Source organism: Anomalospiza imberbis, chromosome 13, assembly GCF_031753505.1.
Source record: "Anomalospiza imberbis isolate Cuckoo-Finch-1a 21T00152 chromosome 13, ASM3175350v1, whole genome shotgun sequence".
Lineage (NCBI taxonomy): Eukaryota > Metazoa > Chordata > Aves > Passeriformes > Viduidae > Anomalospiza > Anomalospiza imberbis.
This window is the reverse complement of record NC_089693.1, coordinates 13,925,620-13,938,901: the sequence shown is the minus strand read 5'-3', so window position 1 is coordinate 13,938,901 and position 13,282 is coordinate 13,925,620. Positions and strand designations below refer to the sequence as shown.

Genomic DNA, 13,282 nt, shown 5'->3' with positions numbered 1-13,282 from the left:
CTTTTCTTCCTTTTCTAGATTTTCATCAATAATGAGTGGCAGAATTCTGAAAGTGGAAGAATATTCCCAGTGTATAATCCAGCAACAGGAGAACAAATCTGTGACATCCAGGAAGCCGACAAGGTATGTATCCCACAAATGACTATATGTTTAATGTATAAATTAAATGTATAACAGATAATACAAATGTATAAATAGATCAAAGCAACCAGTCCAGAATAGCACTACTGGACAGTTCTTTTATTAATCATAGCTCCAAAACCCATCACATGTGACTAAGGTTGTATAACAGCAAATCCCATAAGCCTGCTTGTGTTACTTACCTTGTGTCTTCGATTTTCTTCTTCCTTCTTCCCAGGTTGATACGGACAAGGCAGTGAGGGCAGCTCGGCTGGCTTTTTCCCTCGGTTCTGTTTGGAGGAGAATGGATGCCTCAGAAAGAGGCCATCTTTTGGATAAGTTAGCTGACTTGGTAGAAAGGGACAGGGCAATTCTTGCTGTAAGTGAAACATAAAAATCAGTAGTCAAATCAGTTGTCAGTTTTACATTCTGAGAGTCAATTCATTCATGAATGAGTTGATATAAATTGTATGTGAAAACCACATGCAGCTCCCTGGCTGAAATGGCTCTGTCCACTTACAATGTGGTGCAAAACCTATAAAAGCCAACAAGAGGCTTCCAGTGGCCTCAGATAAGCTTTAAATTGGACGTCACACAACAGCAGTGGTGTGCACACGTGCATGCCTGCCAGGCATGCCTGTAACTCTTCTAGAATAAGAAATGGCAGGTTGGGATGATCTGTGCAGGCGGGAAGGGAAGGGTAAGTGAGGTGCTTAGGGACACTCAGCTGGTGACACGAATTCCGAGTGCGGCTCTGTTCCACTCTCAGATGAAGCCATCGGAACGGTGGCATTGTTAATGTTGTTTTCCGCATGTCAAGTGCTTTGAACTAAGCCCGTGAACATCTTAATTCCAGCTTTGTCAACACTTAAATCATCTTACCGCCGGCAGATACTGTAAAATCGCCATGGGGAGAAGGAAATGCACAGCAAATCAAGTTTACTCTGCCTGTCATTTAATTTTTATTTCTGGAGCCAAGTTCTTTACTGAGCTGCACTGCAGGCAGTGCCATTAATTGCTCTTGGGGATATAAGTCAGTGCAGAATTAGGCCTCCATTCTTCTCTATAGAAACTCATTTGATGGTTGGTGTGTTACACAGGGGCGTCCTTTGCCCATTCTTAATGATTTCTATTAGACAGCTATTGAGAATGAGTTAAGCTACTCAACATCTTAGGATATTTTATTGGATTTTTTTTGCTAAATGATCTTAGGAACCCCTAAGAGGATAGCTTATAAGATACTTTTAAAAATAGGAATATTAACTAAAAAATAAAGATAGCTTGTTAATTTATGAGCTTCCCTAGAGGAAAGTTTGTTTATTTGATGGCAATAAATAAACTGGCTGTACAGTATAGATATCTCAGACCTCAGCAGGAGTCTTGGCAACCATATAGAGAAATTTTTATATTCACATCAATTATATAAAGAGGGATGTGTCCATTCTTCTCTTTATGGATTCAGATCATTAATACAGGGCTACAAGGAGCCCCTTCTCAGCTGTTATCATTAACATAACAGAACCCAGTTTGACAGGCATTTTTATCTTGGCTCCTGATTAAAGCAATTCAGCATTTATAGAGCTGGACCAAACACAGTGGCTATTAGGTTCAAAGTACACAAAGGCACATGTACATACATACGGATACACACATAAATCCACAAGACAGACGGACAGACAAACACACATAAACATACACATATATTCTTAAAATCATAGCCATTCCAGAATACTCCAGAAGAAACCAGTTGGGGTTTTTCAAGGAAAATACTTTTTGTTCACATTTGTGAAAAGAAGTAACAAAGGGGATCAGATAATTGTTCTGAACTTGCTGGGTTAAAATTACACCAAGGTGCAACTGATTGGTCTTCATTAAAATCTTTGTCATGGTTCAAGAGCTGTTAAGATGGCGAATACTTAGGTACAATAGTCCAAAAATGTTACAATACTTACATCTCTTAACTTTTTCTTGTCCTGCAGACTATGGAATCACTGAACAGCGGCAAACCGTTTTTGCAAGCTTTCTATGTGGATCTCCAGGGAGTCATAAAAACCCTGAGGTATTATGCTGGTTGGGCAGACAAAATCCATGGAATGACCATTCCTGTAGGTAAGGGGAATTAAAGCACAGCTATGCACCTAAACCTTCTCATGGCCAGACTAAAGCTTAGTAGCTCACATCTTTGTGGAAGGCACAGGAGGAGCCTGGGTTGCTCCTACAGTGTGTCATGTGTTGCTGAAGCAGATGTTGGAAAGTCAGCAAGGGCAGGACTGGGTGCCCTGCTCTTGGTCTGCCCCACATGCACATATGGGGAGGACTTGGTTTCTTTTGCATGCATCCATCTGAGAGGGAGATAGCTCAATACCTACATTAAAATATTGATACACGTATAAAAATGGATGAGGTATGAGCCTGAAAAATACCTTGGAACTCATGGAAATAGTGTTGGGTGCCTGCTTAATAAACAGATCTTGCTTGTATATGACTTCTTACTGCTGATGCAAATAATTTTACCTTGGACTAACACTGGATCTAACTTATTTTATACTTGGAGAGCATTCTTAATGTTACTATAGAGAACTACATACATATGAGATATATTTTGTTATGGATGCTTTTTCAAATTATTCAGTGTAATGAGTTTTATATTGTATATATGAGATAAACTTTCATGCATGCTAAGAAATTATTATATTCTTATTCTTTTGCTAAAGAGATGTGAAAAAATCCTTACCATTATTTTTATATAACAAGTCTCTTCCTCCTGCCCCTCCCTCCCAGCTGTTGAACAAATACAGGCTGCATTGTCTGATGCAAACAAATTCATTTGCAGTCTGGACTAGATGTACCAAGTGCTATAATTACACAACACGGCAAAATAGAAGAAAATGATTTTAAGTAGGTGCAGTCATAAAGATAAGTGTACTCATCTTTCACGTGCATAAAGTAAATCTCTGGAAAAACATGAAGGAAAATGAACATTCATATGTGGATTCCTTTTGGATTCACGGCACACGTTCATTGCACATGCATGTTTATTCCACTTTACCCAGTAAGGCCAAGAGGACACACTCAGGGGTAAATGCCCGTTGCTGTTGCCCAGCTAGTTCCCTGGTGTTTCACTGTGGGACACAGTATCTGCAATGCCTCTCTATAGCAAAGCACCAAACTACCCAAGTGAGGCAAGCAGATAAATTGAAAATGTACCTCCAAAATTTTCAGGAGGGAAACATCATGTAACTCTGCTTGCAGTTTTACTCGTTTTTGTGTTTCATCTTATTAAAATTGCAACATGCACTGACTGATGTTTATCTTCTCTATCTTATTTTAACCAAAGGAATGACAATAATAGTATTTCAGGTGTAGACATTCCTGCAAGGAGTCAAAGTTTTCCACAGTTATTTAGGCTGAGATTCTTAAATCCCAGTTTTGCTGCTTGCACCTCACATTTAATCATACAAAAGTGCAGACCACACCATAAATTCATGTATTCAGCAAATTTCCTGTTCCCTAATCTCTTTCTCCCTGGTCAGTGAATGCCTCCTTCTCACTCTTTAGCCCCACAGGTACACAGAAATTAGGTCAGCCACCAAAAGGCATTGCCAGATTAAGGAGAATAAATATTCTCTGCTTATTCTTGGTTTCAAGTACCTTATAGGATAAAACCTGATTTTTTTTTCAGTAAGGTAGACTATGCTGGGTGAAAGGAAGGCACATTTTCAGCATGCCTTCCTCAGTGCAAACTTTGTTCTAACACAGTTTCCAGTAGTGTAGAATCATAAGTCCATTCACAGATTTTTAGGGGATCAATTATTCTTCATTTAACGCTTCTCTTTATTCCTCTGCTTTCACACCATAAATTTGTCATTCTCATGAAGCTATTTTAGGGCAAAGCCAGTGTTAAACAGCAGTGCTCTTTACGTTCACTTACCATCAGCTCACCAAAGATAAGCAAGACAACAAAACCAAAAAACCCCACTATTAAGTCTTGTCTATTCAGTGTGCTAATAAATCTGAAACCTCCCAATCTTTTGTTGTTGCTGTTTTTGTTGAAGTTTTCTTTTCCTTTAAAATAAAAATAGGCAATTGATAGACAAGTAGAAGAAGAAGTGTGTTTTACAGTCACATTCCTTTTGGCCCCAGAGCTACAAAACCTTCAGACTGCCCTTTGCTTGCTCCCAAGTGTAAAGCCTTGATGATTTAAATTAAAACAGAATGAGGCTAGACCAGAAACTGTTAAACTAATAAACTGAATGCAAGCAGAAATGTATCTTTAAAGTACTATGATAAACTATGATACAGTTTAAAGAACCAATTCAGCTCTCCTCACCCACTTGTTTGCGGTGTCCTGCTATAAGAGGCATGGGACTGTATTATGGTTGTTATGCAAATAAAATATCTGTGCCGGAGACTCCTGATGGAAATCTAAGCAAACACATCTGTGGAAGATATTGCTGTCCCAAAGTGAGATCCCTGGATAAATGGGACTTGCTTTCTGATTAAAAAATGAAAGTCTTTGGGCCAGGTGCTAAGCAGCTGCAAATTGATCTTGCTGTACTAATATCAGTGAGGACTGAAGAATATCGGTTTACTTCAGCTGCATATATTAAAAATACCCTTTTTACACAAAATTTTAGATTGGATGTGGGATCAGTGTCGGGTCCCTCTCAGGCAATGTTCTTCTGGCAGCCAGCTAGTAAAGGATAAGAGTAACAATCATCAGCCACAGCATCTTAGAATAAGGGTCATTAGCATGACTTAAAACTCTCAGACATTTAAAAAGTCTCCTGTATAACTTCTAAGCACAAGGGACGTTTCTATGCTCACTGTTTAGAATAATGGAATTCGGCTCATTTAATTCTTGTGTTATTTTGTCATGGTAACAGCTTTTTCTACATTATGGACAGGGTGGCTCTTAGATCCACCTTTGGCCTGTCCAGAGACATCCAAGGCTTCTGAATAACTTCAAGTCACAAATGTTCCCAAAGATATTGTTAGAAAGCAACCTCAAAAATCCCATCTTGACAGAAAATCTGTGGATGATGAACTTTGGAAGTAGGTGTCAAAAAGGGCAGCTGTCTAGAGTCTAGTGGGAGACAGCAGGGAGAGCAGCTCTGCATGGGAGGCACTGCTCTGCGGAATGAACGTTCTGCCTACGCTGGGCAGAATTAACCACCATTTGTCTGCCTTGGCAAGAGGTTCAGGTTATCTATAACTCTGTGTGATGAAGCACGCAGACATGTGGCAGTGATTATGCAGTGACAATCTAAAGTCAGACAGTGCTAATGTAACTGTGTTACTGTTATGTTGCCACCATCCTTCTGGCTGAGAACCCACCTCTCACAGTACTACTGAGTACAAGCTGGTATTTTTAGCTGACTCCTCTGTGTTCTTGAGCACTTAGACAGTTTTGCTTGTATGTACTTCTCTGTATTTTGACTTCTACTTCGCTTCTGTCAGATCTGATGAATCTTCCTATGATCTGTGAACCACTGCTAGCATCTGTGAAAGATAACCTGGAAAACCAAACTGATCATCTTTGACACAAATATTCTCATCTCCACTGGGGAGCTGTTAAACATCTGGAGATCAAAACGTTACAACGATGTTTTGTCAATGCAGCGCAGACTAACTGATAAACTATTTTCTTCTGTCTTTTCCTGAATCTCTTTTCTCTCTTTCCTTCCCTCCTTTATTTTCTCTGTTCTGTCCCTGTCTTGGTTGCAGACTATTGTTACCTTTCTCATAATTATTCTGTTTCTGGCCCCCAGCTGACATATTAGCTACTTTAGCTCAGGTTTCTACTGAGCAAATCCTGTAAAGTAGGTGGATAGAAATAAGCAGACCTGACAATAAGTTATTTCTAATCAAATTCAAGTTGAAGTCTTTCCTTAAACCCAAGAAACTTTAAGGATTAACCTGTTTATTGTTACCAGATATATCTTAGAGGATATTGCAGCAGGTTCCCAAAACACACTGTCCATTGTGAAGTCAGGCCCTTCCCCAATATTGCACAAGGGTGGCTGCAGCTCTGGACTGAATGGGGGAGAGGCTGAGGCAGCCACTTCCCAGCCCAGACTGGGAGGGAAAGCACATACCCTGTGTCAGACAGAACAATGGGAGCAAAAGCCCTGTAATCTCTCCTCCTCCTCCTCTTACTCCTTTCCCCTGTCTAACCTTTTCTTATCCTGGTAAATCATCTCCTGCCATTAAGCCTAGGTAACCTCATCATTCTCACATACTTAGCTGAAATTATTTTCCCATGTTAAGAGATTTGCGTTTTTCTAGATGACCAAGCACTACAGGCCAAGGGGCACATTCAGCTCATGCCTTTAGCATAGCCTCTCCCTCAGCTGTACCCTCACTGCAAAGCATCTGACCTAAATTCAGAGATAGTTTGAGTCCAGGCTAGTTTATACAGCTACGAGACTCAATTGAGGTACAGAGGTGCAGTAAATCTACTTTGCACAGATGCAGGCTGAGCACACTACCAAAGCTACTGGTTAGACAGTACCTTAACTGATCCTTTAACTGGTCTCCACACAGCAGGTCCCTTTCTGGCTCTTTGTTAACTGGGAAGAAACCTGCACGTGTAACCCCAGCATGTGCTCCCAGACCACAGAAAGTAAATGATGCTCAGTGACACAAGTCACAAACTTTCCCTCTTCATTCCACATCTAGGGACTGTGGTACATCATTCCATCACTTCACACTGCCTGTGTCCTCAATGGTAGATGAGTCAGCTGAATGTTACTCTATATTACCCTACACTTGGGTTGTAGACACACCTTTATATTGCTGTGCTCCACTCATGCCTTTCAGGAAATTGCCTTTGTGACTCTTCACTTCTCTTACCCTTAAATCAGCTGAGGCCAGTAAGTGCTTCCATGCTACTGCAATTTTATGTGCAGTACAGCTCTTTGCCAAGGAACAAAGCAGGTTAGTTTCTGATGGGAAGCCTGCTTCCTTTGTTCTACAGAAAGAACAATTAGGTTGCTCCTGAACCTAGGTTTCCCATGCTGGCTCACAAAAAAACACTTCCATGACTTCTTTATTTCTTTTACTGCCATCAAAGGCTGATCCTTAGAGTTTTTTCCCTCCCTCTATTTTAATTTTTTTTTTGTTCTGCCAAGTCAAACTGCACTTGAGAGTAAGCATGCTCATCTGTTTCAGATGGAGATTATTTTACGTTTACAAGACATGAACCCATCGGAGTGTGTGGACAGATCATCCCTGTGAGTATCTCTACTAGTGCTTTCTATTTATTTTCATTTGAACCAGCTCTCTTTAAAGACACATAAAACATGGTCTTCAGCTATGTGTGTTTTCCATTACGAAAAAAGCTGAGCTCATATTGTTGACATATCTTTAACAGCCTCCCCGCAAATGCTTATTTGAACATGCTAATAGGGTTTAGGCTCTGTTATTAGGAGTTAAGTTCTCAAGTCATAGAATTCACATGATTAAAACAAGCAAAGCAAAACACGGTGTTAATATGCTGTCAGTGGTTATGGATGTTCACACAACTTATGGAAAATTGATGCTTTGCTGTGGTAGTCTCTTTATTTATTTAGTTTTTACTGTGATTTAACAGGCTCCTCAGTTCCTGGGAGAATGTGATGTATTTTAATTCCATTCTTTCCTGCTATTTCTTTTACAAGGCTGGAGGAGAAAAGGAAACTCCAGGAGACATATCATTACAATTAACATTGTGTAGCTAATAGAAGACATGAAATGTTTGTTTTATTTGTTGGGAGAGAGAAACACATCATTTCATCAAATCCAATACTCCCCCTGCACCCCAGCAGACACCCTCATAATAAAATCTTGCTGAACACTGCATGGGAATTGCACTGAGAAGGTAACTTTTTCAGAAGAGCCAGTTAACCAGCTTTGGCAGAAATTTCAATGGGAGGCTCGCATACAGCTATTAAAATATTGTGTGGAAGCTTTTTTGCCTGACAAAACACTGAGGGACTAATCAGGCCATTCTCTGAAATTTTTTGTGGATGTTGATGTTTTATTTTGTTCACATTACCACAAAGCCACTAAACAGAAACACGAAGCAATTCCATTACAAGAGGAGCAGCCAGAAAATATTACTTTATCAATGTTAAGGCCTTTTTTCCTATTTATATTTGTTGCTATTTCATGTCTTTGCTAAGGGGTGGCTTTTGTGTTTGGCACTCAGCAGAAACCCAGAGAAACATGCAATGACTCAGAGAGTCTGTGGCTACAGCCATCCCGCAAACACCTACACACTCTCCTGACTTGGTCCTTATGAATGAAAGATTCCACTGCTCTGTCCCCGTTCCTCAGCCAGGCACATGGATAAGCCTTTACTAAATGACAACCCCAACATCTAAGCCCAGCATTGCTGGACATCTCTTACGCTTGTTTCACTGAGCTTAACTGACAGACCTGCTGAAGAAACTTGGCCATAGGCTGAGGATCATGCCAAAAGCAGGATTTATTTAGTTTAGATGTGTAAACCTTTTTCAGGGTACCCAGCCATCTACCATACATGTTCGTTCTTCCCTGAGTTTTGTTCTCCAAAACCTGAAGATGGCTGTCATATCCATCTATTCTAACACCACTGCTGATCTGTTCTGTATTTCCTCCATGCTACCAGTCCCAGAGGACAGCCCAGGCTGCTGCATGTGCTTGGCCATTGCCTGAGCAAATACATTATTCAAAAATAAAATTAAACAGCAAGTCTAACACTGAACTCCTCATCCTCTTTCACATCCCAGCTTCCATCAAAATGTGCTCTTTGGCAGTGCTGTAGCATAAACAGGGCTATATAGTGCCCTATAAAACTGCTGTGAGCTCTCCTTGCAATGCCATTAGAAGTGCAGGCTGTTAGCACAGTGCTGGCCCGACAGCTCCCCTCCCAGGTTTATGTACTGGAGATGGAATTAAAACATCACGTTGTCTCCGGAGTTTATAAACAACAGAGGGAGTAAAAAATTGGGTGTTCTGTGAAGGAAAGACAGTTGTGTATTTTTTCAAGCTAGCCAGGGGCTAGAGAGATGTCTGAGAGTGGCAGCTGATATGCATCAGGCAGCAACACGTTCTGGCCAGTGGCTGACTCTGTGACTGATATTTTCTATTCTCCTTCTAAAAGAGACTGTTGTATGCATTTGTAAGAGTGATTGTGAAAACACAGTTATTTTATTACTCTGACATTTTCACTAAAATCAGCAGGACTATCCACTTAACCTGCCAGGATCAGGCCTTGGTGCAAAAGGCTTGTTACTTTTATCTTTATCCAAGGCATGTTTGTGCATTGAACTAATATAATTCACTACATCATCTGCTGCACTTCAATGAATGACAATACAAAATTTTATAGCAGCAAAGAGTTTCTCAACTTGTTTTTTACTGTCCTTTTAACATCTTCCATATAGATTTCTCAGTAAGAAGTCTTCAAGAAAATGAAATGCTTTGATTGAACATTGACATTTATGGACTTTTTATTGCAATGCCATCAATTAAGGATTATATAATTTTGAGTATAAATTTGTATCTTAAGATGGGGTATGAAATTTACATCCAAAACTGCTTCAACATAAACAAACAGTTCATTCCAAATGCATCAGAAGCAAGACCTATTTTCACGGGGGAATTAAAAGTGCCGAAAGCAAAACAGTAAATGAAATAAAAAGTTGTGACTTAAAAAATTAACAGATAACAGGACTTTTTTAATGGAGATTGCAGGTAGGGGTTGTATTTCTTTGAAGAGGAGAGAAAGAACTAAGAAGTCACTGTTGTTGCTTTCTTAATGGCAGTTATTAAAAAAAAAATCCTTGCTTTGTGCTGGGAAAGATTTATGTTGAGGATCAGCCTGAGAAATAAGTGAGGTATCAGCTTGACATCTTGAAAACAAAACACCACGGCAATATTTTTCCATCTATCAACTTTTTTTTTCCTACAGTGGAACTTCCCCCTGCTGATGTTTGCATGGAAGATTGCTCCAGCTCTGTGCTGTGGCAATACAGTAGTTATTAAACCAGCAGAACAAACACCACTCAGTGCTCTCTATATGGGTGCCCTCATCAAGGAGGTAAGAATAATTGAGGGGAGTGATGTCTGTCTCTCCTTGTGGGAAGGGAACCACCAGCACATGCCTGCTTTAACGTGCTCTAACAGTTCTCGTAAGTCATGCTTACCTTCATTCATTCCTGTTTTGACAGGCTGGCTTTCCACCAGGAGTTGTCAATATTTTGCCAGGATTTGGTCCAATTGTTGGTGCAGCCATAGCCTCTCATGTTGGCATTGATAAAATTGCTTTCACTGGATCCACTGAGGTAAGAGGATTCATACATTACTGTAAAACGTGAATAAATACTTCAGTCCTTGTGCTATATTTCTTACTGCCACTGGGTAAAAGAGCTACATCTAAATTACAGTGGTCTGTGCTTCCCAGCTAAACTTCTGTACCACAGGACTTCCCAAGCACAAGCAGCTCCTTTCCTCCAGCCCCTGCTGTGCTCAGCACCTCAGCACAGGAGATATGCCTGGAAAAATATTGCTGGGATTTCCTGTGGGCTTATGAGGATGTGAATCACATGCAAGTAGGCAGAACATCCCTTGTATATCACAGCACACATAAGTGCTGCTTTAACATCCATAATTTGTGTATCCTGCTGTACTTGGGGAAGAGGGAGGAAGGGAGCAAATTGTGCAAATATACTTCAACTTTGATGCTGCATACAAGTATATTAAGGTTGAGGAGGAGGCCTAAAAAGGAAGGAATGCAGGGAGAAAAGGAGATTATCCAAGGTTTCGGTTCCCAAAATGATGGAAAGAAGCTGGCCAGAGGATGAAGGGAGACAGTTGTGTCCTGGATGCCAAAATGCCTTGCTAGGAGTCTATGCTGCAGACGTTAGAGAGGAGGCTCACTCTGAAGATGAAGGCTGCAATCTACGGCAAGACTAATCCCCAAAACTCTCATCACATCTTGCTCTCAAATATGTGCCAAGCTGGCTGTTATCAGGGTTGGGGTGGGGATGACAGAGGTACTCCAGACTGAAGTCACAGGAGAAGGGGCCTTATCTCATCGTCTGAAGGCAGACAGAAAGGAATCTCTGTGGGAGTTTCAGGGCTGGTTATATTTAGAGAGTGCTAAACCCAGCCCTTTTCAATTCAGAATCTGACAAACTATTGTATGGAGGGACCTAAACCCCAGGGATCCAGTCTCCCTTTGATATGTTTGACTCCCACTCGTGGCAGTGGAAGGCTTTATACATCCCAGGGATACTGCTCTTCACAGTGAGGCAATTTGTTTTTGATTTGTGTTGATAAATTCATTGACCATGCAGCCCTGCTAGATATGTGTGGGTATCTCCCTGGTGGGCCCAAGGATTGCAGAGACCGGCTCAGTTATTTCAAATAAATTATTCTGGTGGAATTATTCTGTAATTGAGTTTGCAAGTCACGCACAAACCTAAATTACCAGGAAAATGTAGCTGCAGTCGTATGCCTAATTTGCATACATAGGTATTTTGCAATTACTATATGCCTGTACATGATTTTTTAATGACAACTTCAGATTCTAATATACACAGGTTACATTCTAAGCCAATGGCTACATCAGATTTCAGATTATTCCATGGAATTACTCTAGTCATTACATCTCCTGTATCCAATTAAGATTAGCATCCTGGAATACTGAAAATTTTAATATGAGCTGATTACCCCCCATAAATTAAGTTGAAACAATTGTTTTCATAAAGATATGTGGTCTCTGTTTAAGATAAATATTCTATTATACAGGATGTTGCACTGTTTGGAAGAGGAAAAATACAGATGGGTTAGGTTTCAAAGTTGTCTCTTGTAGCCAAAATAAATTTTTATTGTAGTTCCAGACAGCTTTAGTTTTAATAGGCATTTAAACTCAAAAGCTGTGGGTTTTATACTAACTCAGTGTCTACCTTTAAAAGCCTTACTAATAGGAAGTGAAAAGCATTACAGAGATGAAAAAGCAATTCTCTAAGAACCTAAAGCAAGAACAGATGGATCGTTTTAATGCAGAGTTAGTGTAAACTATTCCATATTGTTTCTGATTTCCTGTAACACTGAATTTTTTTAACAGCAAGTCAACATTGTAACATTTTAAACACCATGTTCTGATATGAGCTGGACTAGAGTCTCTGACTCCTCCAAAGTAGAGTTCACGTTCTAGTGAAATAATAATGGAAATATTTTGTCTCTCTGGTTCTTGTCTGAAGCATGTCAACTGTACACTCCAGTGATGGGGATTTCCAATAGCCAATAGGTATATAAACACCACCTATTAACTCCATTCCATCCCTGTGCTAGTTAAGGCAGTTCATGATGGGCAAGTTAATGATAAAAGCTATCAGTACAAATGCAAAGATCTTCAGATTGAGATTCTGAAGCACAGGTTTTTCTCAAGTTTTCACTATGAGGTTCTTTTATATAAGTTCTTTACCTTTGAAGTATACATATGGCTAATGAAAATTCTCCATTTGCCTGTAAAAATCACAAAAATGGGCTACTATGATTTTTTTCCTGCCGTGCTCTTGCAAGGCAGAAAACAGGCTGCTCCTCCTAAAAAAAAAAAAAAAAAAAGAATGCTAATGTGTGTCCAATATTTGTAGAACTCAATCCATAGAAATCCGAGCCAAAAGGCCAAGTTCACAACCTTACCTCAATAAAGCCTGACACAGCCACACCACAGAGCCCTCCAGCCTCACACCTTATCTTGCAACAGGACCAGTACCAGATGCTCACAGAAGAAGAGAGTGATCCATGTGTAGAGTGATCCTTTCCTTGCTGCAGCCTCTCCGCTTCTGACAGTCACGGACTAACACACTTCCTGAGCCCAGAAGTGCATGTGGACACTTGTATTCCATGTGCCAATGGCCTTGTCACCCGTGCATTAGTCCAGTACCTCTAGACACTCCCGATGACTGGGAGGCCTCAAGCCCATGCCCATGCAATGACAACACAGAAATAACTTTCAACTTCTGCTTCTGAGTTCTAGTTTAGAGCTATCCAGTGTGCACTCTCTTCTCTGGGTTTTAGATTCACAGGTGCTCTGAATTTTTTTTTAATACTGCTATTTATTCCCCCCCTCCCCAAATAATGCAGGAAAAAGCAGAAAGAGCTCTTTTTCTCTGGTGCCATTACTGTT

At 40.2% G+C, this 13,282-nt stretch overlaps 1 protein-coding gene across 3 annotated transcripts in view; it reads left to right on the top strand.

Annotated features, from left to right (window-relative positions):
- ALDH1A2 (aldehyde dehydrogenase 1 family member A2) overlaps nucleotides 1–13,282 on the top strand; it is a 56,591-nt gene that overhangs the window by 25,382 nt on the left and 17,927 nt on the right. For all 3 annotated transcript variants that reach the window (XM_068204098.1, XM_068204097.1, XM_068204095.1), the window contains exons 2-7: nucleotides 19–123; nucleotides 359–499; nucleotides 2,100–2,229; nucleotides 7,294–7,355; nucleotides 10,058–10,186; nucleotides 10,317–10,430. In XM_068204098.1, the coding sequence (XP_068060199.1) occupies nucleotides 19–123; nucleotides 359–499; nucleotides 2,100–2,229; nucleotides 7,294–7,355; nucleotides 10,058–10,186; nucleotides 10,317–10,430 (681 nt within the window). The remainder of the gene's footprint in view (nucleotides 1–18; nucleotides 124–358; nucleotides 500–2,099; nucleotides 2,230–7,293; nucleotides 7,356–10,057; nucleotides 10,187–10,316; nucleotides 10,431–13,282) is intronic.